Source organism: Gopherus evgoodei, chromosome 14 (genome assembly GCF_007399415.2).
Source record: "Gopherus evgoodei ecotype Sinaloan lineage chromosome 14, rGopEvg1_v1.p, whole genome shotgun sequence".
Classification (NCBI taxonomy): domain Eukaryota; kingdom Metazoa; phylum Chordata; order Testudines; family Testudinidae; genus Gopherus; species Gopherus evgoodei.
The window spans coordinates 27,435,134-27,456,711 of NC_044335.1; the positions used below are offsets into that span (position 1 = coordinate 27,435,134).

The 21,578-nt window shown below is 46.3% G+C and overlaps 1 protein-coding gene across 1 annotated transcript; it reads right to left on the minus strand.

The window, feature by feature from the left end:
• Positions 1–984: 984 nt before the first annotated feature.
• Positions 985–20,484, minus strand: ASIP (agouti signaling protein). Its single transcript, XM_030533433.1, has 4 exons — positions 20,415–20,484; positions 17,539–17,693; positions 5,848–5,909; positions 985–1,161 (listed from the first exon to the last, which is right to left on the minus strand). The coding sequence occupies exons 2-4, from the start codon at positions 17,690–17,692 to the stop codon at positions 985–987; spliced, it is 393 nt and encodes a 130-aa protein (XP_030389293.1). The 5' UTR covers position 17,693; positions 20,415–20,484.
• Positions 20,485–21,578: the final 1,094 nt, after the last annotated feature.

The window sequence follows — 21,578 nt, forward strand, 5'->3', positions numbered from 1 at the left end:
TTAGGGATATGGAATGGTTTCCATCTGAGGAAAGATTAATAAGATTGGGACTTTTCCACTTGGAAAAGAGATGACTAAGGGGGGATATGAAGAGGACTATAAAATCATGACTGGTGTGAAGAAAGTAAATAAGGAAGCATTATTTACTCTTCATAACACAAGAACTAGCCATCAAATGAAATGAATAGGCAGTAGGTTTAAAACAAACAAAAGGAAATATTTCTTCACACAACACAGCTAACCTGTGGAGCTCTTTGCTAGTGGATGTTGTGAAGGCCAAGACAACAACAAGGTTCAAAAAAGAACTAGATAAGTTCATGGAGGATAGGTCCATCAATGGCTATTAGCCAGGATGGGCAGGGATGGTGTCCCTAGCTTCTGTTTGCCAGAAGCTGGGAATGGGTGACAGGGGATGGATCACTTGATGATTACCTGTTCTGTTCATTCCCTCTGGGGCACCTGGCATTGGCCACTGTCAGAAGACAGGATTCGGGGCTAGATGGACCTTTGGTCTGACCCAGTGTGGCCATTCTTATGTTATAAACACTAGGTCCACTGTTGTGTTAACCAAACTTGTTTTAATGCGGCCAGTTTCATACTGTAGATGGACACTGACAACCTAGGGCATTCAGCGTGAGTCCTCCTCACAGACACTTGCAGCCTGTGGTGAGATGTCACATTTCTGAAAGAAACAAATTTTCCTTGAACTGGAACCTGTTCCCCTTCAGTTCTGTTTTACATACTCTGTCAGCCCCTCAGGCTCCTTCTCCCCTCCCTCACACTCCCTGTAATGATTTACTTGTGGGCCACAGTGCTTGTTCCATGAGGTAAACCCCAGCGTTCAGTCAGGTCTGGGGAACATAAAGCCAGCGAGAAAGCTTCAAAGACTCTATACTTTGCTTGCCATACACACAAGAAAAACAGGTTGAAACAAACTCTGGAGCAGTTATGACAGAGTTCCAGCACTGCCTTCCTGCTGTGGGTTTAGCAGTTTGGATTTCCTACTCGGCAGTAGCAGACAGTCTGAAAAAGCCGGCAGTGGCAGAAGGTGCAGACATCACAGCACGGGGGAGAGGGTGGCTTGCAGTTTTTCCAAGTAGCCACACAATTAGCTGGGAGTGTGGGCCGGGGCCTGCGGGATTTTCTTTTCTGGGTCTTTCTCTGCAAGACAGAAACGAAAACTTTTATTAACTCTACAGCAATCCTAGATCATGAATAAAGCATCATATCTGAGGGTGCTCATAATACTTTGCCCATCTACAATGTCTTTTTATGTGAAGATCTGAGAATATGTTTCAAACCTCACAATGTTGATATCAGCCCTGTTTTATAAACACAGAAACTGAGTCACAGAGAGGTGAAGTGAAACCTGGGAATAAAACTCAGCTTTTCTGACTCCTAAACTGGTGCTTTAAGCACAAATCTAACCGCCCCTCTAAGAGAGTTTGTCAATTTTTAGAGCTATATTTTTAGTCTTCTAAAATTATTCCATAAGAGCAGGGTAAAAAAACAGCCACCACCCTGCATGTAGGCATGTGCAAACTGCTAGTCAAGTATGCACCCAATTCCTGCATGGAAACCCCTATTTGCAAGAACAAATGCAAGTTTTTAGGTGAGCAGACAAAATCTCTTGCAAATCTTCTAGCCTACTTGTGGAGATATTTTGCAAATGCAGAACTCCTCTTGTCTATGAGTCAATACAAGCAGAATCTTTCTGTCCCAGCATGCAAAAGTGGGGAGGCATCTGGGACCCCAAAGCTCCAGGTACATAACAAGTGGCATTCCCATTATTAACCCTCAATTTTTTTCAGAGAGCTAAGACTGAGGGTATAATTTTCAGAAGTGCCTAAGTAATTTAGGAGCTTACATCCTATTTACTCTAGCAGGGCTGTCCCTAGAGGGGTGCAGGACCCGGAACATAAGAACCAAGTTTCTAATCTGCCGGGGGTGTGTGCTCCCCCGGCTCTGCCTAGGCCCCACCCCCACCTAGGCCTTTCCCGCATTCCTTCCCTTCCTGTAAGGTCCAATCCCCACCCTGCTTCTTCCTACCCCCGCTCCACACCTGCCCCCTCTTCCCTCCCCTGCCCTGTCTCTTCCCGGCCCAGTTGTGCCCCCTCCCCCGAGTTGTGCCCTCCTTCCTCTCCCCTTCCTCCCAGCGCCTCCTGACACTGCAAAACATCTGATCCGCGGCAGGCGTTAGGCGCTGAGAGGGACGGGGAGGTGCTGATTGGCGGGGCCTGCTGGTGGGCAGGATGTGCTGGGGGAAGGGAGGGGAAGGTCTGGTAGGGGGGCTCCTCCTCGCCTCCCCTCGCCTGCCTGCCTGCCTGCCACTGGTCTCCCCGTTCGCCTCTTTACCATGCTTGCCCATCCACCTCCCACCTCACTTCCCCGCCCACCTCCTCACAATTTTATTGAAGCCTGGGGCCCCTCGAGGCATGAGCCTGGGGCGATCGCCCTGATTCATGGTATCCAAGGGATGGCTCTGACTCTGGAAAGGAAATGGAGCTGCATATGAAAATGGAACCCCCCAAATTGTGATTTTTAGGAGGCAAAAGACTTAACTGACAGAGTTAAATCACAAGAATTCACCAACAAACCCCTGAGGAGACGTTCCAAGGGGGAGGGACCAGGCAGGCCACTACTCATAAAAACGGAAGGAAAAGCAAATACCCTAGCTTCATTCTGGCCTCTATGCCACGAAAAGCCATCATGCCTGCTAAAGAGGCCTGTCCTTTCTCTACCCTCCTCCTGGCTACCACTGAGGTGTAGGTATCCAGCAATGTCCAACATTTAAGACTTGACATTTACAAGCAAGGAACCTCCAGCCAAGCAGCAAGTCCATCAACGTTAATCAGCTGCGATGAGAAAACCATTGGCTAATTTTTTCAACCACGGACGAGCTGCTTGAGATGCCTTTCCCTCGGCATTCTCGCACTTGCTTTTTTCACTCTGGGTGGTGAGTGTGTGCACACACATGTGTGAGAGCATGTGTGCAATGACTGCACAGAATTTATCTGAGAATGACACCTCTAGAATAGTTCCATAAATTTCTAAACCAGCCCTAGGTTAAACAGCCTCGCTGGCTGAAAGAATACATCCCTATGTATTTTATGGATTAGGAGTTGTATATTGAAACTATTTTTATCTACTTTCTTGTTTGCTTGTTGAAATTAACAAGTTTTGCCATCCTAAAATTTACTGAATGTTTCATGTAACCTTATGTTGTGGGGCAGAGCTTAATTCCTAATCACCTGTAATTTGGGCAGGCTACCTTAATTAGCAACAGAGCTGTAGTCTCAACATTAACTTTAACCTGTGCGTGGTTTGAGCCAGTGCTTTATGGGCTTGTCACGTCAGTTATGAAAGTAAAAAAATTCCTTGAGCCCTAAGTGAAAGATAAATTCCCTCAAACTGTTAGCCATATAGGGGCTATCATACGCAGCTGAGCATTTCTGATTCCTTCCAGAGGAGAGCCAATGGTTCACTAGCCTGTTTATTGTTAATATCCTAGTAGCTAACATCCTCTCCCATGCCTCAAAGTTTATAGAAGTGCGCATTTTTCATTAAAAATAATCCTTTGTAAGGGCCTGATCTTGAGAGATGCTGAGCACATGCCCTGGACTAAGTGGCAGCAGCTCAGCTTGTCTCAGGATATGGGTCTAATTTTGGATGTGAATTTTATACCTTGCTGAAAACCTTTGGGCACATCAATTCATGCACCGAACTAAGTTTACACCTGCTAATTGGCTCTTGGCAGAGATAGGCCAAGGAGGAGCTATTCCGATCTGGATTAGGGTTAGGCTATGGTTCACAGTTGGAGATTACATCAGAGTTAGGGTTTAGTTTAGGATCTGAGGTAGGGCTGTTGATTAATCACAGTAAAAGCAAAGCTTTACTAAAATTAACAGTCCTCTTATACAGCTTAAGTCAATTGATACTAATTTAAAATGAATATAAAAATGATGAAGACATACATTGCTTTTATAAATGGAATAAAGGAAATTGGAATAAAGATTAGGCATATAACTCCATTAGGGTGTGTCCAGGCCGCCAACAGCAATTCTGGGCCCCAGCGCAGAACAGTCAATGGGCCTGCTGGGTGCGCTCTTCTGGCACTGCCAGTGCTTTAACATGCCTACCTGGCTGCCTTCGCCGCTGCCAGTACCACCCTGTGCATGCCTAGGAGCCCTGCGGCCCACCTGGGTGATTTAAAAGGGTCCAGGGGCACCAGAGCCCTTTTAAATCGCCCAGGCCCCTGCGCAATTGCCCCCTTTGTCGTCGTCCCCCGCCCCTGTTGGCAGGCCTGGGTGTGTCTACCTGTTTTTAAGGTCAAATGCTAAAGGAATTGTGTAGAAAAGGAAGTTTGATTCCTGGTCCAGAAATAAAATAAATAAATAAGTCTAACTGCTAAATTACATAGGTTTTGAAAAGTTTTGATAAAAAATCTATTTGCATGCTTCTTTAGATTGGTGTTTTAACAATACCAGTATTATACCGTAATATGCTGCAATGTATAATTCCATAAAATGGGGTTAGAAAACTCTTCAGACTGGCTCAGGAAAACATGATCTAGTTTAAGATTCATATGATTCCACAATAGGCCATGTGGTTGGTAACGACCTTCTGATTGGCTCAATGAATCAGCGTTAGTTAAAAGCTCCCAGAACCAGGCTTTCTGCCTTTTGACTTGTGGTGATTGGTTGGGTAAGCTGCTTTTTTTTTTTTTTATATATATTATATATATATATATATATATATATATATATATATACTGTATATATATAGAATATATATATATATATATATATATATATATATATATACTATATATATATATCTATATATATATATAATATATATTATATATATATATATATATATATATATTTTAAACTTTCTTGGACTTCTCAGAAGGGGGCTGCAGAACAACTGTGCACCACACACATGTATTAACTGTAAGTTTACATTTTCTCTCTCTGTTAATTTTGTAGCCTTTGTGCCATGATTTAATTTCTCCTAGACCTTGTGCTAACTGCACAATATTTTTTCTAAAAACGGTGAAAAGTTATGAAATAATATATAATACTTCTCCTTTATCTGTGTTGTCTTCTTGCATTTATTTAATTTACTTAGAATTGTACTAGTGGTTTTGTACAATTATTGAATTGACTTTATTTAGTACCGTCAGGAGCCACGGATATCTATCAAAAACATACAATGAGGAAAAGTATAGAGTTATTACTTCTGCCATAATAAGCTTACAGCAGTGGTCCCCAACCTTTTTGTGGCCAGTAGCACATTCATGTTTTCCGAAGAGTGTGGCTGGCACCAACAATTTTTCAAGGCTTATTTTGTATTTGTACATTAAATAATACGAAAAACATCATATTTAATATAACATAATATATGAATCCAGAGAGAAGAGAGAAGCCGGAGAGAAGCTGTAAGGACAGAGAACACCAGCGCTCGCAGCCTGGAGCCCTGGAGTTCTCTGCCCCCAGCAGGCGTGGGGCCATGGCTTCTCTCTAGCTTAAGCCGCGGTCCTGCCCCTGCCAGGAGCCGAGAACACCAGTGCCCGCAGCCTGCAGCCCCAGAGTTCTCTGTCCCCATCAGGCGTGGGGCCGCGGCTTGTCTCCCTTCTGGCACTGGGTGGGCCCTGTGCCTGCTGGGAACAGAGAACACCGTGCTCACAGCCTGAGTTCTCTGTCCTCGTCAGGTGCGGGGCTGTGGCTTCTCTCCCCTGCTGGGCACTAGGCAGGCGCACATAAATGCCCCAGTGGGCGCCATGGTGCATGGGCACCATGTTGGAGACCACTGTCTTACAGTGTTAAGAGAATAGTCACGCACCTTGGATTCTTTCTTCTTCTCTGCCTCTTTCCTGCTTACTTTTCGGGATGTTTTGGTTAATTCTTCAAAGAGAAAATAAAACATAGCATGAAGTTAAGTGTATATTTACTGTGAGGCATATGTGATTGTTTAATTTAGATATAGAACACTGTTTTGTGCTGATGTCTTTACTGATAAGAAATAAAGTAGCTTCACTAACTTATCTTCTCAGAGCACAGTGTTTGTAAACTCAGGAAGCCCTTCTGTAGGAGCCATCCTTATATAAACATAGTGGGTCTGAGCTCTGAGGCCATGTCTATACTACAAACTGTGATCGATGCAAGTTATATCAGCATATGGTGCCAGTTAGTATATCGCTTGTGTGCATGCATATCTGGCTGGTTATGTCAGTGCAGCATGTACTCACCAAGTGTGTTTGTCAATGAATAGTGCAGTGGCTATGTATCCCAGTGTGCAACTCACCATCGTTTCGTGCACTGTCTTCTGGGAAATTTTTGCAGTGCATGGTGGGACAGAAACTAGGCATACAAGGGTGACTGAGAGCTAGGGGTCAAGTTCCCATCATGCATTTTCTCCATCCCATAATGCCATCCATAGCCCATAATTTTTGCATCTTTTTTAAAAGTCCCACAAACCTGGATGGCAATTTTGCTGGAAACATTTCTGACTGAAGCTTGGATCCCGCACAGCTCTGCACTATTGTCACGAGCCCTGCAAACACAGGGTGAATGCGCCTCCAGTATATTCAGAGCTGCAAGAAGACAACCACAGTAATGGGGAACTGACCATTTTGCAGAGGACAGATTGCTTGGGACATTGCGCAAACCAGTTCAAGGTTGTCAGTGGTGGTCATGGAGCAGTTGCAGATAGAGTGCCATGCCTGGGCCTGCGAAATGAGAACTGCCTGGTGCGATCGCATTGTAATGCAAGTTTGTGATGATGAGCAGTGGCTGCAAGAATTTTTGGATGAGAAGGGCCACATACCTGGATCTGTGTGTCAAGCTCGTCCCAGCCCTTCAGCACAAGGACACCAGGATGAGAGCTACTCTGACTGCACAGAACGGAATGGCAACACTGGATTGCTACTGGTCAGAGGGAAATCATTTTGGAGTTGGAAAATCCACAGTGGGGGCTGTTGTCATGCATGTGTGCAGGGCCATTAATCATCTTCTGCTACACAGGATTGTGACTCTCAATAATGTGCAGGACACAGAGCATGGATTTGCAGCAATGGGGTTCCTAAACAGCAGCAGTGTGATAGATGGCTTGTATGCACATCCCTATTTTGGCCTCAGTCCACCTGACTGTCAACAGAAAGTGTGACCATTGTTGGATCACTGGGATGCTTCCCCGATATCAGTGTGAGCTGGTCATGGAAGGTGCATGTTATTTGCATTTTTAAGAACACAGTATTGTTCAGAACAGTGCAAGCCAGGACATTCCTTCCAGACTGGCGGATTACCATTGGTGATGTTGAAATGCCCGTAGTGATTCTGGGGGGATCTAACCTATCTCTTGCTCCCCAAGCTCATGAAGTCATACAGGGGCCAGCTTGACAGCACCGAGGAAACATTCAATGACAGATGAATGTGCTTTCAGTAGCTTGAAGGGCCACTGGTGGTGTTTACTGACAAGATTGGATCTCAGTGAGAAAAATATCCCAATGCCTATAGCTGCCTGTTGTATCTTGCATATCTGTGAGGCAAAGGGGGACAAGTTGCCTCCGGTGTGGAAAGCAGAGGTGGAGTGGCTATCTGCTGACTTTGAACAGCCAGACACAAGGTCCATTAGAAGAGCTCAGAGTGAAGTTATGTGGCTTAGGGAAGAGCATTTTAAGAGTCAGCCAGCAGTAATGTGGTGAGGTGGATTGTATTCTACGTGGCTCTGAAGTCTGGAGGTCTCTCAGGAATTGTGTGGTACTTGGTATACATTGATGAATATAACACTGTCTGTTAATGAAGCTATTAGTGTTGTGATGCTTGCTGCACATTCTAATTATTATACACTGTTGTCATGGCCTATGAGTTCTCTGCCCGTGTACAATAACTAATAGCGGTTTTCAGTACCGTTAGGCATTGTGCAGCAAATGTGGTGTAGTAATGATGATGAATTAATTTCCAAAAAATAGAATTTTATGAGTACCAAAAGCAATGCAAAAATATGTGCAATTTAAAAGAAAAGTAATAAAGACTTCTCAGAAAAGTATTTATTTATTATAAAAGATAACAGAACTTACACAGGAAAGAACATTCATGTCAATTTCAGTCCGTTTATGCTACAGGCACAGCAACCGTGGCTCTCACAGGCCACGTATGTGAAATTGTGCTTGTCCTTACTGTTGCCCAGAGTGCAGTAGTAGGGGTACAGATCAGCCATGAAGATATTAGGGGGTTAGGGCGATGCTATGGCAGAATTATTGTTCGACTGCAAAGGGAGGGGAGCCTGTGCTTACAGAACTTGCAGGTCAACAGAAGTCTGTAACATCTGTGTTTGCTGCTGGAGAAGCCCCATTATGTCTGGGTGCTTCTCCTTTTCCTGCTGGGACTCCCGGGCTTTTCTCTCTCCGCTCTTTCCTTCTCCATAGTGTCTGAAATATTCATCCTCCAGGCCCTCTGTTCATAGTCTGATGCAGCATTAGCTGCAGGATCTCTGAGAACATATCTTGCCTGGGTCCTCTTATTCTTCTCTGTACTATGATCAGGCATTCCATGGGTGGGGAGGAGGGAACCCCTTGAGGCTGCAATGGCAGCAGCTGCTAATAAAACACACAGAGGTACCATTATGTTTATAGTCACAACAGAAACCGAAAGTTAAGTTTCAGAACTCCATCCTTTGCTCCCCTAAAGTTTTAAACAAGACTTTCTTATTGACCCTTCAGCCTTGGAGCACATCTGCACAGCCCAGCCATGGTACGTATCCCAGCAGGGCCATGGGGAGAATGAGGAAGGAATTGTTCGCCTCCATGAAACCCCAGTTTCTGAGGGTACAAGTGCAGGGCACTGGCACAGGGCACTGGCACCATTTCCCATAGGACAGTGGTGATTTTAGCTTGGTATCTCCCTCCTGAGGGTAACATAGGCACAGAGAGCACAGCTGCATGCTGGTGTCTCCCACTTGGGCCCATAATGCCACATAGCCCTTGTTGTCTGCTCCATGGTGCCTGTGAAGTCAATCAGTGGAACTGGCATGGGAACGTGTCCTACTGCCAAGGAAGAAATAAAGCTTCCTTCCTCTTCTAGAAGCCTTCATGAGAGGATTGCAGAGTATCCCTTGAATGTTCATTGCAGTCTCTTAGGAGGATTCAAGGAACATCCCTATGCTACGCAAACAAAATGCCTCTGCACCCCCTTTTACCCCCCGAGTCTACTTCAACAGGAGATGAAAAGCAGATATCAACTCTACTTCGTTTGTTTTACCACTACTTCTTCTAGTACAAGTAAATTAATGAAAAGTTGATACCTGTGTCCTGGTAAGCTGGAGTTGGGTGCCATCTGTACATTTAAACATTGTAGCGAAAATGCATTCACACACTTCCCTGAGATTCCTGCCTCTTCGTGGGCGTGCCCGTGCTTTGGCTGCCAGGACTGGCTAGTCGGAGGTGGAGCCTCAAACAGGTCCTGGCTCGTGGCATAGCCGGATCCCCTGTCACATGTCCACCACCCTCCTCTTCCTCCTCACTGTCCACAGCAGGGATCTGTGTCTTGGGCTCCTTGGAGGTATCCACGGTGCTCTGTGGGGTGGTGGCGGTGTCTCCATCAGGTCTGACATGCAACTTGTTGTAAAAACAGCAGATCTATGGTTTGGCACCATATCAGCTGTGGCACCAGATCAACCATTGGCCTCCCTGACCACCTGATATGCCTGACACAGTTCCTTCACTTTCCTACAGCAGTGCTGCTGATTCCTGTCATACACCTTTGCCTGCATCCTCCATGCATTTCTGCTCATAGGTGTCCACATTTCTACAATGGGTCTGTAGCTGTGCCTGCATAGCCTCTTCTCCCCACAGACCCAGGAGATCCAATACCCCCTGTCTACTCCAGGCAGAAGCACAACAAAGAAGAACTGCTCTGTTAGCTGTGCTCGCCAAGCTAGGCCATCAGGAAAAGGCATTTCAAAAATGTGTGAGGTTTTCAAAGGGTGGATGAGCATAGGCCAGGGGTATAATAGACCAGGGATGGCTAAGCCTCCCCTAGTGTTACTGCGGCCGCTGGACGCTGGCTGCGGGGTTTTCACTGAAATTTTTGTTTATTATTATGCCCCATGCAGGTTCTGGGGTGGCTGAGGAGGCGGTATGTGCTGCTCAGCTTCCTGGGTTCATCAGTCATCTCCTTGGACTCCAGGGCAATTGCTGATAAAACCAGAAAGCTGAGTAACACATACCTCCTCAGCCACCCCAGAACCTGCATGGCACATATCAAAGCTCAGGTTTTTCAGGAAGAGATGAGCTTTTCCTGTGGAGTGGTTTGGGGTCTCAGGAGGGGAAGTGTGGTGCGGCTTGGAGGGCTCCTCTGGCCACAGCAGGGAGGGGCAGGTGTCAGAGCTCCACTTGGCCTGGGGGGTCCTCCAGCCATGGGGGGGCTCAGAGCTCCAGCCACGGAGGCATGGGGAGGGGAGGCACAGGGCTTCTCTGGGACTCTGGTCACAGCAGGGGCCTCTGGTGGAAGAGGTGGAACTGGTGGGGAGGGGGGCTAGCCTCCCCTAAGGGGGTCTCCTCCTGCTGCGCATGGGGATGGGGCTCGTGGTCTCCGTGACCCTTGGGCCGTTCACAATTGTGACCAAAACAGTCAGTATCAGGCACTGTGGGACAGCTGCTGGAGGACTGTTAGGTCTACATAGATCATGCAGTCTCAACACTCACAATGCATCCACCACAGTACATTGACCCTGGCTCAACACCACTTGGGGAGGTGGTGTTACTGCACTGCCGTACCGGAGTGCTTGCACTGGTGGGACACAAAACTGAGTGAAAGGAGGGCAGGAGCTGGGTTGTGGAAATGGGGCAGGACCTGAGGGGTGGGGAGTGGATAGAAGAAGCCGGAGTTTGGGTGTGTATAGGGCAAGGTGCAGGAGCCAGGGATGGGAGGCAAACAGGAGCAGAGGGAGACAGAGACAGGGTGAGGGCACAGGGGCAGGACAGTTCATAATCCATTACAAGCACACTCCCCTCCAGAACCTGCAATTGAACCCAGGAGTCCTGACTCCCTACAGTCCTCTACTGCCAGTGCATAGCTGTGGAACTCACTGGCAAGGTGTGTCTCATCTCCCACTAATGGCATGTCCCATATAGAGGAAAACAGCTTACTATTGTTAACAGCTACTCCATTAGCTCAAGTGGCCGATTTTTATGCTGTGGAGCTAAAGAGCCAAACCCTGCTGATGACCAAAGTCGATGGTCTATATAGTTCCACATGACAGAATTGTTTTCAATTTTTAAAGAAATAATTAATTGATTTATTAGGAAATGACACCCCCAAACTATGTTAAAAGAGCAAAGTCAAGCACTCAGAAGATAGGAATTGCCAGATTTGCCCATGTGTGAGGGGACTATTGTCCCCTTACTAACACTCAGTGGGGGTGTTTTGGTTGCGTAGCTCCCAGTACCAAAAGAAAGGGGAAGGGTCGATGGGAATCAGGACCCTGAGACTAACAGTCCCCAGGAACAATGCAGAGAGGCTAATGCTCCAGGTCAGCCTGATTGACAGGGCGGGCAGGCTAATCACGGAGTCAAGAGGCCAGGGTGGGTCCCATCCTCTGTGTGAGCTGGAATTGCCTGGGTCAGCAGAGTGGGGCTGAGCTAAGGAGAAAGCGGGGGGCCAAGCTGAGATGGGGAGCAGAGCAGTGCCAGATCCAGAGGCAGGGGTGGTGAGTTATATGGGCCTGTGGTGCCCACGCTCCAGGAATATTCAGGACCCGGGAGCCAAGCTCCACCAATGGTTGGGGCCAGGTCTCCACCCCAATCCCACCTGCCGCCCCCCGTGCCTCCCCTGGAGTGTCTCCCAGCCCTGCCTGCTGCCCCCAGGCGATTTAAAAGGCACCACCAGCACAGCGGGTCTAAGGCAGCTTCCTGCCCACCCTCGCTCCATGCCACTCCCAGAAGCAGGCGGCATAGGGGTGTGTGTCTCTGTGCGCTGCTCCCGCCCCGACTCTGCAGTTCCCACTGGCCAGGAACTGTGGCCAGTGGGACCTGAAGGGGTGGTGCCTGGGGCATTGGTGTGCGGAGGCCCCCCAGCACCCCCCGCCTAGAAGCCATTGCCATAGAGGTGTGCTGGTTGCTTTTGGGAGCTGCCCGAGGTAAGCGACGCACCCCCTCTCAGCCCCTCCTGCACCCCAATCTCCAGCCCTGAGCCCGTACCCCACACCCAAACTCCCTCCCAGCGCCTGCACCCCACACACCCTCCCACACCCCAAGCCCCTGCCCCAGCCCAGAGCCCGCAACCAATCTCCCTCTCAGATCCCGCACCCCAAACCCCCTCCTGCACACAAACTCACTCCCAGAGCCCGCACCCCAACCCCCTGCCCTAGTTCAGAGCCCACACCCAATCTCCCTCTGAGATCCTGCACCCCAAACCCCCTCCCACACCCAATCTCCCTCACAGAGCCTGCACCCCAAACCCCTTTCCGCACCCAAACTCTCTCCCAGAGCCTTAGGCAGCTGGGAGGGGAATGGGGAATGGGACTTGGAGCCATTCTGGGCACCAACAAAGGTTATACAAACCTGCCGCCTCTGTCCAGAGGGGCCAGAAAAGCAGCCCAGGGAGCAGGTCAGAGCTGGGAGCAGAGTCAAAGAAGCAGCCCACACAGCAGACCTGTGCTGGGAGCAGAGCTGCAGCAACCAGAGCCAAGGGGGCCAGAGACGCGGCCCAGAGAGCTGGAGGCTGAGCAGCAGCAGCAGCCGTGCTGAGGCAGAGTGGAGCTGGAGCTGAGGCTGGAGCAGTCTGGAGCCAGGTGCGGTGAGCAGCTGGGGAAGAGCGAGGGGGACCCTGGGCAGTGGGCCCAGCTCAGGGAGACGCCCCCAGCCAAGAGGCTCTGCAGGCCGGACTTGGAGCGGGATCGTAACCCTGACAGAGCAGGGGTGACACTGGGGAGAAGGGTCTGTGCCACCAAGAGCCTGAGGGCGTGTGGCCACTGCCAGAGCAAGTGTCTGACCTGCAGCATCCCTGCAGCACAGCCAGAGCCTGAGGAGGCCTGGGACATCTGAGGAACAGACTGAACTTCCCTTACATTCCAGAGATGTTGGTTGTGATGCCCCTGTGCCAGAGAGCAGGGTGACGGGTTTTCCTTTAACCTTTCCTGTTTTTTCCTTATTTTTTAAAATTGCTTGTTGTTTAATAAATTGTATTTGCTTTGAACGGTATGTAATGATCAGTAGGTGAGGGAAGTGTCCAGTATGGAGGGAGCACCCCAGAGTGGAGACCCCCTAGCCCCTGCCCTAAGTGACCATGAAAAGGTTGGGGGTTGAGCCCCCCAGGAATCCTGGGCCCAGCCTTGTTGGGGTTACCAAGACTCTGCCACATAGGCGAGTGGAAGGGGAGCCCTCGAGGTCAGGGAGGCCTGTGGGTAAGGGGAGTGGGAGGGAGGACTCAGATCCTTTCGCTAGCCTATTTCACCGGGGTAGTGTATAAACCAGGAAAGTTCCGCATAATAGTGGGACCATTCCCCTGCTTACACATTCAACATTAATTTGGCTCCCTTCTGCATATGCATTGTGATAGTTGTTAATTATGTGCTCACACACTAATTTCCCCCTGGCCATGTTCCTTATTCAGTGCCCAGAACTGACCTGCCCTGGGAATGAATGAGAACTCTGTAGTGAACAAAACTGTTGTCTGCAGGGCTCCTGTATCTTTTTGGTTTTTGGAAGGCATGTAGTGAGTGAGGCAGACAGAAAGGATAATCTTGTGGTTCAGGCTGTCAAATGCTGCCCCCCAGAACTGGATTCTATCCCTGCCTCTGTGTCATGTGGGCAACCTCTTAAGCTGGATCTCTTGCTGATACTAACTTCTGCTCTGGTTATCTCTTCTGTAATTCATGCTCCCATAGCTTCTCTTCAGGGAATACACAAAGGGCAGATTGTTTGGGAGTTGACAGATTCATAAACTACTCCATGCATGATTAACAGGCCTCCTGAGCTCCTTTTGAAAATGCAAGCCACCTAGTGGATACAAGCCTGAATGACAGACAAAGCTACCATGTCTAAAGTCACCCCATGCTTCAGAAGTGATACTATAAACTGCCATTGCACAGGGAGGAAGGTGAAACTGTTTAAGCATTACAATGAATGATTATTAATTATTACATCCATCGCTGTAGTACCCGAAGAACCCAATCAAAACTGTGGATTTGTACAAATACAAAGGTTAATTAAAGTGTTTATATTTTCAAAATAAAATACTGGGTGTTTTTTAGGGTTATGAAATATTTTAGGGTTATGGAATATTTCTACAACAGGCAAAAATGCATGATTTTACTTTAAATATGTGCTGGTCTTGCTACTGCCTGTTCTGATTTAATAGCAAATATGACAAATGTGGACATATTTGTCTGAGTGGAGGATTTTTTCCAGTATCTGAATAAGTTTATCATGAAACACTGAACAAGTGTCATTAACATTCTGAGAAAATGAAAAGTTCTGATACCATATATGCTTGTTTGACTTTTCTTTTCACTCGAATCAGTGTTCAGCTGGAATGTCTACTTCTCATAAGCTCAGAGCAAATTCCATTCAGTTCCGTAGGTTGTCTGGAACTTACATCTTGCAATTATAAGAAAATAATAATGAATGTTTTGGCTGATGAAATGAAAATCTGGGACATGTCAGGCACCTTGACAAATTCATCATATGAAAAAATATGACGGTCCTAGTAAAGTCAGGATGTATACAGTGTATGAGAGGTAACCCTGGCATTGAAAATATAGGTGATCAAGAATGCCATCCATATATTCCAAAATCTGCATGCAATTGGTGGTCACTTGTGAGCACATTGATTCAATTTGTGTGCAGTATCAGTAACTGCACATGCAAATAAGATGAGTAATTGCACATTCATCTAATCCGCACTAACCAAGTCCAACCCTGCTTAGCTTGAGAGATGTGATTTGATACCCAAAGTAGAATCGCTGCAGGCCATTTATGAAAACCTGATATTGCTTGTTGATGGGGACCAAATCTATTTTGTAATTTTCCTACTGTAACTGAATTGGGATTTGAGAACAATAGGCCAGTTAAAATATTTTTCTTAACCCAATATTGCCATGGAATAATTTTGAACAATTTGCCTTGATGTTTCAACAACCTCCTATTGTGATGTCCCCTGCTATCCATTGAATTTAAGTGCCTAGGGAATGTTGTTCCATATTTTCTCTGTGTTTTTAAATGTAAGGTGATATGAGCATAGAGCTAAGGACTGAAGAGTTGTGCTGTATAGAAGGGAGAGCATAAATAATAGGTAACACATTTGTACCATTCTGCTCACTGTGTATCCAACCAGAAGTTACACGGCTTGTATCAGGCAAGTGGGACTGAGTTAATGAAGGCAGAAACTTCATCATAAACACTGGAATTGGGTGTTAGAACCAGCTGATGATGCAGAGAAATTTCCTCAAATAACAGACAATAACTGAAGCTCTCCCCAGAGAAAAACATGCAACAGTGTATTTCTCAGTTGGACTGATGATGTTGGTGTTCCAACTGGGAGGGTGACTAGAACCCCAAATACAGGAACACATACATGTAGCCACCTTGCTCTGGCATCTCATCACAGCTCACAACCTAATACAGCTGTGTAGCTGACTATCCTGCAAAGTGAGAGAAGCAGGTGGCGCAACTAGTCACAATCATTTGATCACCTTCCCTTTAGATTTCTTTACAATTGATATTTTGTATGTAAATACTGTGACATGGAAAAGGGCTCGCTTGAGAACTCTGGGAATGTTGCATTCTATTTGACTAGTGACTTTGTATAAATAATGCTAATAATTAATATCAGCTTATGCATCTTTAGTACCTTTCATTGGGCAGCTCAAACATTTCATAGGTGCTGCAGGCTGATGAAACTCTCTGGTGTCCTCTGCTGTTGCTTACACATATCACAAGCAACAGTTTGATCACACACTTCTTTTCTTAAATAGGCTAGGAGATAACCCAGGTGGGCCCCTCGCCTCCACTCTAGCCTGATCCTCCCAGATAGGCCCCTTTCCTTTGCTCTCTAGTCAGCTCCCCCCACCCCGTACCCCTTGTCACTCCCCACTCCAGCCATTCTCCTCCTTTCTCCCCCACTTTAGGATCCCACAATTGGGTCTTTCGATTCCAATTCCAGCCGACCTCCCTGCTTAGCCAGGCCTCCATTTATGCATAAAAAGCTGGGATAACACAGAGCTCAGACCACATGAGCAATGAAGTGTGCAGCCCTCTAAGTATCATCTTTAGGGTTCACAACGTACCTCCGGAGGCAGGTATTATTAGTTCCATTTTCCGGACAGGGAAGTGGTCAGATAACTTGCTTATGGTCACAGAGGGAGTCAGTGGCAGAGCCAGAACAGAATCCTGAGCTCCAGACTCCCAGCCTTTTGCTGTGTCAATCAGCACATGCTTGCTCCTCTGTACAGCACAGCAGCAACGCGATAAGCCCCTCAGATCCTTCCCTGCCAATGTGCCTCAATCCTGACTTGAGAGGACCCAACTCTCCACTGCCTAGCACCCTCTGTAGTAATTTACATTGGTGTAAAGTGAGTGACAAGTGCTATTAAACAATAATGAGCATGATTTGCACCCCTTTTGCGCTCACTTTGGTTTTATGGCTACATCAGGTTAATAATTCATAGATTGCATGGCCTGAAGAGCCATTGTGACCATCGAGCCCGGGGTGGGCAAACTATGGCTCCTCGGGGCTTTGGATCCAGCCCGCAGGGTTGCCCCCCCATGGTGCCAGGGGCCCCGCACTGCTCTCAGAAGCGGCCGGCACCACTTCCCTGCAGCCCCCAGGCGGGGGAGGAGACGGCTCCATGCATTGCCCTTGCCTCCAGGCACTGCCCCCTTCAGCTCCCATTGGCCAGGAACAGGGAACTGCGGCCAATGGGAGCTTTGGGGGAGGTATTTGGAGGCGTGGCAAGGGTAGCGCATGTGTAGCCCTCTGCCCCCTCCCTCCCTCCCTCAGGGGTCACAGCACTTTCTGGAGTGGCATGGAGCCAGGGATACGGCAGGGAGCCTGTCCTGGCCCCAGTGTGCGCTGCTGCCACCCCAGAGCCACTTTAGGTAAGTGGCACCAGGCCAGAGCCTGAACTTCTCCTGCACCCCAGCCCCCAACTCCTTCCCCTAAGCCCCCTGCCTGCACCTTGCATCCCTCCTGCACCCCAACCCCCTGCCCTGAGCCCCCTCCTGCACTCCACATCCCTCCTTCCCCCCACACCCCTCCTTTGCCCCAACCCCCTGCCCTGAGCCTCCTCATACACCCCTCCTCTGCCCCAATCCATTGCCCTGAGCCCCTTCCTGCACACCGCACCCTCTCCCACACTCCCTCCCACATCCCAACCCCCTGCCCTGCATACAATTTCCCCACCCAGATGGGCCCTCAGCCCAAAAAGTTTGCCCACCCCTTTTGTAGTCAGATGTCAACCTGCCCCCTCTTAATTTATAACCACACTGTTTTCTGCAAAGTGCTTCAGCTTGCCACCAAACAGCATTTTACTAACCTACTATAGAGATGGATGGGAGATCTGGGAGTTTCATTTTGTTGCTGGTTGCCAGATTGGTGTCTCTGTTCTCCTCAAAGATCATGTGTGAATAGGCAGTTGAAAGCAAAATGGAGCAGAGAAATAAAGCAAGGAAGAGGTTCTTATCTTCCATCCTGGGGAGAAAAGAAAATGTGCTTCCATGAACACCAAATCAGTCACAAATTATAGAGGGTGCGAGGGAAGAGTGGAAGAAAAGAGCTTAGAAATGGTTTACTACGGAGTGATACAGGTTCACAGACAAAATAACCTTCAATTTCACAGTATTGCTGTGTTTAATACCTTCATAGAGTAAAATGTTTGGAAGTGTTAAGTTAACTCATACCCTATGCTCTGCAATGAGTTTGCAATCACATAACAGCTAACGAATTAGGCACACGTCAGAATACAAACAAAATTTCATTCTCTAACTGTAGTGAAAGTTTTGGGGTTGCAAAAGATTTTCTAGTGAAATGCAATAAATTCCCAGAAGAATCTCAGACTTGGAAAATATGCTTATTGTTTGGATTTTAGAGTGGATCACTTCATATATTTGTAGCATTTTGCTGCTAGTAGAGGAACACCTAGGATAGGGTGCAAGTTATAACAGAACCTCAGAATTATGAACACCACCAGAATTACGAACTGAGCAATCAACCACACCCCTATTTGGAATCAGAAGTACGCAATCAGGCAGCAGCAGAGACCAGCCAAAAAAAAAAAAAAGCAAAGTTAAACATAAATTATTTAAAAAAAATAAAGGGAAAGCATCATCTGTCTTCTGCCTAGTTGAGTTTCAAAGCTGTATTAAGTCAATGTTCAGCTGTAAACTTTTGAAAGAACAACCATAATGTTTTGTTCAGTTACAAACATTTCAGAGTTATAAACAATCTCTATTCCTGAGGTGTTTGAAACTCTGAAGTTCTACTGTATATCCGCTCTAGAAGGGGTTGTTATTGGAGCTAGCGGGAAGTGTTCATATGAAAAAATGTGTGACTGAAAACCACCATTTTCTAAAAATATCTTTTTTCCCAAATGTTCAATTTTTGGAAACATTGCAACAGAAACTTGCAAAGTAGTAGTTTAGGCTGTTGGTTGTTGTATGATTTTTTTTCTTTTGCGGGGGAGGGTTTTGTTGCTGATTTTGGCTGTTTGACATTAGTGACATGGTGGAATTCATTCAAAATTAATTACCCCCCCCACCTTGTTTTTGAACATTTCCTATTTTTAGACTGTTCCATATGAGGTCTAACCTGTGCCTTGTATAATGGTACTAACACTTCCCTGTCTCTACTGGAAATATCTTGCTTGGTGCATCCTAAGACTGCATTAATCTTTTTAATGGCCACATCATCTGGTGGCTCATAGTTGTCCTGTGATCAACCCATACACCCAGGTCTTTCTCCTCTTCTGTCACTTCCAACTGATATGTCCCCAGTTTACAGCAAAACTTCATATTGTTAGTCCCTAAATGCATGACCTTAGACATTGCACTATTAAATTTCATCCCATTTCTGTTACTCCAGTTTACAAGGTCATCTAGGTCTTCTTGTATGATATTCCGGTCCTCGGTATTGACAATACCTCCCAACTTTGTGTCATCTGCAAATTTTGTTAGCACACTCCAACTTTTTGTGCCAAGATCAGTAATAATAACATTAAATAAGGCTGGTTCCAAGACAGATCCCTGCGGAATTCCATTAATAACTTCCCTCCTGCCTGACAATTCACCTTTCAGTATGATCCATTGTAGTCTCCCTTTTAACGAGTTCGTTTACCCAGCTTTCAATTTTCATATTAATCCTCATCATCTCCAATTTAATAATTTCCCATATAGAGTTATATCAAATGCCTTACTGAAATCCAGGTAGATTAGATTTACTGCATTTCCTTTGTTTAAAAAATCACTTATCTTCTCAAAGAAGGAGATAAGGTTGGTTTGGCATGTTCTACCTTTTTGTAAAACCATGCTGTATTTTATTCTGATTACTGTTAATCTCCGTCCTTAACTGCTTCCTCTTTCAAAATTTGTTCCAAGACCTTGCATACAATTGAGGTTAAACTAACAGGCCTATAGTTTCCTGGATCACGTTTTTCCTCTTTCTTAAAAAGGGAGGCTCAAGCATTAAGCCTCAGGTTTGATCCCAGGCGCTGATGACTGGGGCCTGTTGACATTACATCTGGAAATGAGATAATACCTAACACCTGTTGGGGATTAGTCCTGCCTTCCTTCAGGGGACTGGACTAGATAACCTATCCAGATCCCTTCTAGTCCTACATTTCTATGGTTCTATATAACACTTTCATCCCCAACCGCTCCAACAACCACATGGGAATTACTTAATCCACTCCTGAAGTGCTGCCACCTCTGGGGTGAAGTGATGCAGCTGCTCAACAACATGCAGCAACACTAGAGAACAGTTGTGGACAGGAAATGAAGAACAGTTTAGCCAGTTGAAAGTGCAAGGGGAACTTAATGCGAGGAATGGTTATAACCCACTGGAATTTGGCCAGAACGAAGTCTAGTCTAGCACCTTGTACCAGTGTAAAAGGCTTGTTATGATATTAATCAACCACAAGTATCTGAAAGGCAAACACCACAATCCCTAATTTCGCAATAGATCGGATTCATATCTTGACATCCCACATCCCAGTAGTTCCTCCAGCAGTTCTGACATCCCTTTGTTTGGACAGCTGGCCTTGTGAAGTTGAGGGCTGGTTTTACTTTTACTGTGTATTAGTTTTGTGCAGTGTCAGAATACTTGGAGCCCACGTTGGAGGCACTGCCAGGCCACGAATTCATTGACGACTGTATCTGCCAGCACCAAAATTCAAAGGAACAAAAAGAGCGAGGCGACCTTTTCTCGTGATTTGGTTGCAGTAAGTGCAGTCAATCACATCAATAGCGGGACAAAGGAGGCAGAAACTGTGGATTAAAGGAGAAAAAAGGGTTTCCTCAATATGTCAATTGCAGATAAAATTACCAAGCGTGCACTGCACTTTCATTTGTCGACTCAGCTGACATAATCTACTGTGGCCTGTCTTTAAAACATACTGTTGTGCAGTGTCAAATCATTTAGTAACATCATTAAAAGATTTGAAAAAGGTTCATGCAACAAGTGCCTTTGCAGAGCCCTTAATTTCACCGCAGATCATTCATTATAAATGAGAATACATTGTCCATGGAAAAACACAAATTATGAACACAAAGAGCCAAGTCTTCCAATGTGTAAGGAGGGCTTTGTGGTACTTGATAGAACCTGCACATCTACCAATGTGATATATGCCATCATGTGCCAGCAATGCCCCTCTGCCATGTACATTGGCCAAACTGGATGGTCTCTATGCAAAAGAATAAATGGACACAAATCTGACATCAGGAATCATAACATTCAAAAACCAGTAGGAGAACACTTCAGTCTCCCTGGTCACTCAATAACAGACCTAAAAGTGGCAATTCTTCAACAAAAAAACTTCAAAAACAGATTCCAACGTAAAGCTGCAGAACTGGAAGTAATTTGCAAACTGGACACCATCAGATTAGGTCTGAATAAAGACTGGGAGTGGTTGGGTTATTACAAAATCTAAACTTAATTTCCCCAATACTGATTTCTCCCTCTCACACCTTCTTGTCGACTGTCTGTAATGGACCACACTCTTACCACTTCAAAAGTTATTCTTCCTCCCTTGGTATCCTGCTGTTAATTAATTTGTCTTGTTAGACCGACCTCACCCTTGGTAAAGCAACCCCCTCCTTTCATGTATTTATACCTACTCCTGTATTTTTCACTTCATGCATCTTTTGAAATGGGTTCTAGCCCACAAAAGCTCATGTCCAAATAAATTTGCCACAAGGACTCCTCATTTTTTTTTTGCTGATACAGACTAACATGGCTACCACTCTGAAACCTAATACATTTTGGTTTCTTTTTATTTGCCTTCAGATTTTTGAGTGTTTAGGCCACGTTGGGATCACATTTTTAAGCACTCTCTGATCATGAAGACTAGGGATTTAATTTTTT